The sequence below is a fragment of the Rhagoletis zephyria genome, unplaced genomic scaffold, assembly GCF_001687245.7.
Source record: "Rhagoletis zephyria isolate East Lansing unplaced genomic scaffold, Rhagoletis_zephyria_1.1 Rzeph_scaffold_18254, whole genome shotgun sequence".
Classification (NCBI taxonomy): Eukaryota; Metazoa; Arthropoda; class Insecta; order Diptera; family Tephritidae; genus Rhagoletis; species Rhagoletis zephyria.
In genome coordinates this window covers 1-1,642 of record NW_016175315.1, presented here as the reverse complement: position 1 = coordinate 1,642, position 1,642 = coordinate 1, and the positions used below count along the sequence as shown (strand labels likewise).

Below are 1,642 nucleotides of genomic sequence, written 5' to 3'. Positions count from 1 at the left end.
ACGTGTGCAAAAGAACGTCAGCAAGTAGTGCTACAGTTGGGCACTAGTGACGCTGAACGTGCGTTGGCTGTAGGAAAATTGGTAGAACATGACATTGCAGGTTTAGACATAAATATGGGCTGTCCGAAAGAATTCTCCATAAAGGGTGGTATGGGTGTGGCGCTACTTGGGCAACCAGATAAAGCGGAGTACATTTTGAAAACACTTTGTAAAAACCTCAGCATTCCTGTGACCTGCAAAATTAGGTAAATTAAAAAACAAAGAGCGCACGATTTCGAAACGAACTAATTGTAAAGCATTTTTGCAGAATATTACCGGATTTGAATGATACAGTTAAACTCGTGCAGCGCTTTGCTGCTGCGGGCATCGCTGCGATAGCAGTGCATGCTCGTACACGTGATGAGCGGCCACAGCACGCACCACATCCAGGTGAATGAGAAAACATCAATTTTTTGTAATACAATTTATAACTTTTATTACCTTTCAAAAGAATTCATACGCGAAATCGCAAAGGCTGTTGATATACCAGTGATTGCGAACGGCGGTTCAAGGGAGATTCAAAAATATAAGGATATATTAAGCTTTCGTGATTTATGCGGTGCAACTAGCGTTATGGTTGCAAGAGCAGCGCAGTTGAACGTTTCCATATTTCGGAAAGAAGGTAAAACTTTTCACAATACGAACCTTTGCTCATACATATCAATAGCTTAGAGAGAAAAGTTGCTAAGTCCGTTTTTACGAAAACTCATATCTTAATATAGGAAGCAAGAGAAACTAAAAATGCATCTTCGAAAGGGATAGAGGAAAAGAAAGTATTTGTTTTTTTCCAACCGTTTATATTCAATGGAAGGCAAATATGCTAAGTGCAAAAGATGCAACAAATATCCAATAAGGACAAAATACGAATCTTTTAATAAAGACCGAATCCTTCTGATTCGTATAGAGTTTTGCGTTGCAAAACGCGAAATGGCGCATTAAAAGTTTAGTAAAATACGTGAAGAAAATGGCTTTATGAAATTTGAAAAAATTTACTTATCAACTTTTTTCTCTTAAGCTATATATAAATACCACAGTTGTGAAATACGAATTTATTTTAAATGCATTAATGCTTATTAAAGCAATAATGTTAATGTAAAAATGTATGCATTAATTTTTGGGATTTGATGCAATAAAAAATTTCAATGCATTAATTTTGAAAAATATAATTCTAATGAAATTTGTTTTCATTAAATTATCCAAACTAATGCTAATGAGAACGCAAATACATTTTTAATAATTTTGCTCGTTCACATTGTTGAAACCCTTAAATTTCTAGCGTTTTTTCGACCTATGTACATTCAAATATGGGTCACGTTGTATGGGTACGTTTCCTAATGAAGAAAAATCATTAGCAATATTTCTTGGAAATTAGTGCATTCAAATTTTAGTTTTCATTAAATTTCAAAAATTAATGCATTAATTTTTTACATTAATATTAAAATGCTATGCATTAAAAATTAATGCATTTTGTACAACTCTGATACATACATATGTACATATGTATATATAAAATTAAAAAGTATTCTTAACACTTTCAAGGCATGCTGCCAATGAATGATATTATTGTGAAGTATTTGAAACTAAGTGTCGACTATGACAATGC

General features: G+C 33.1%; 1 protein-coding gene across 1 annotated transcript in view; it reads left to right on the top strand.

Moving 5' to 3' along the window:
- The window catches only part of LOC108380103 (uncharacterized), a gene marked incomplete at its 3' end in the record, with an annotated part of 8,412 nt that extends 6,774 nt beyond the window's left edge, over positions 1 to 1,638 (top strand). Inside the window, exons 3-6 of the mRNA XM_017636471.1 lie at positions 7 to 245; positions 308 to 429; positions 491 to 661; positions 1,579 to 1,638. Coding sequence (XP_017491960.1) covers positions 7 to 245; positions 308 to 429; positions 491 to 661; positions 1,579 to 1,638 — 592 coding nt within the window. The remainder of the gene's footprint in view (positions 1 to 6; positions 246 to 307; positions 430 to 490; positions 662 to 1,578) is intronic.
- Positions 1,639 to 1,642: the final 4 nt, after the last annotated feature.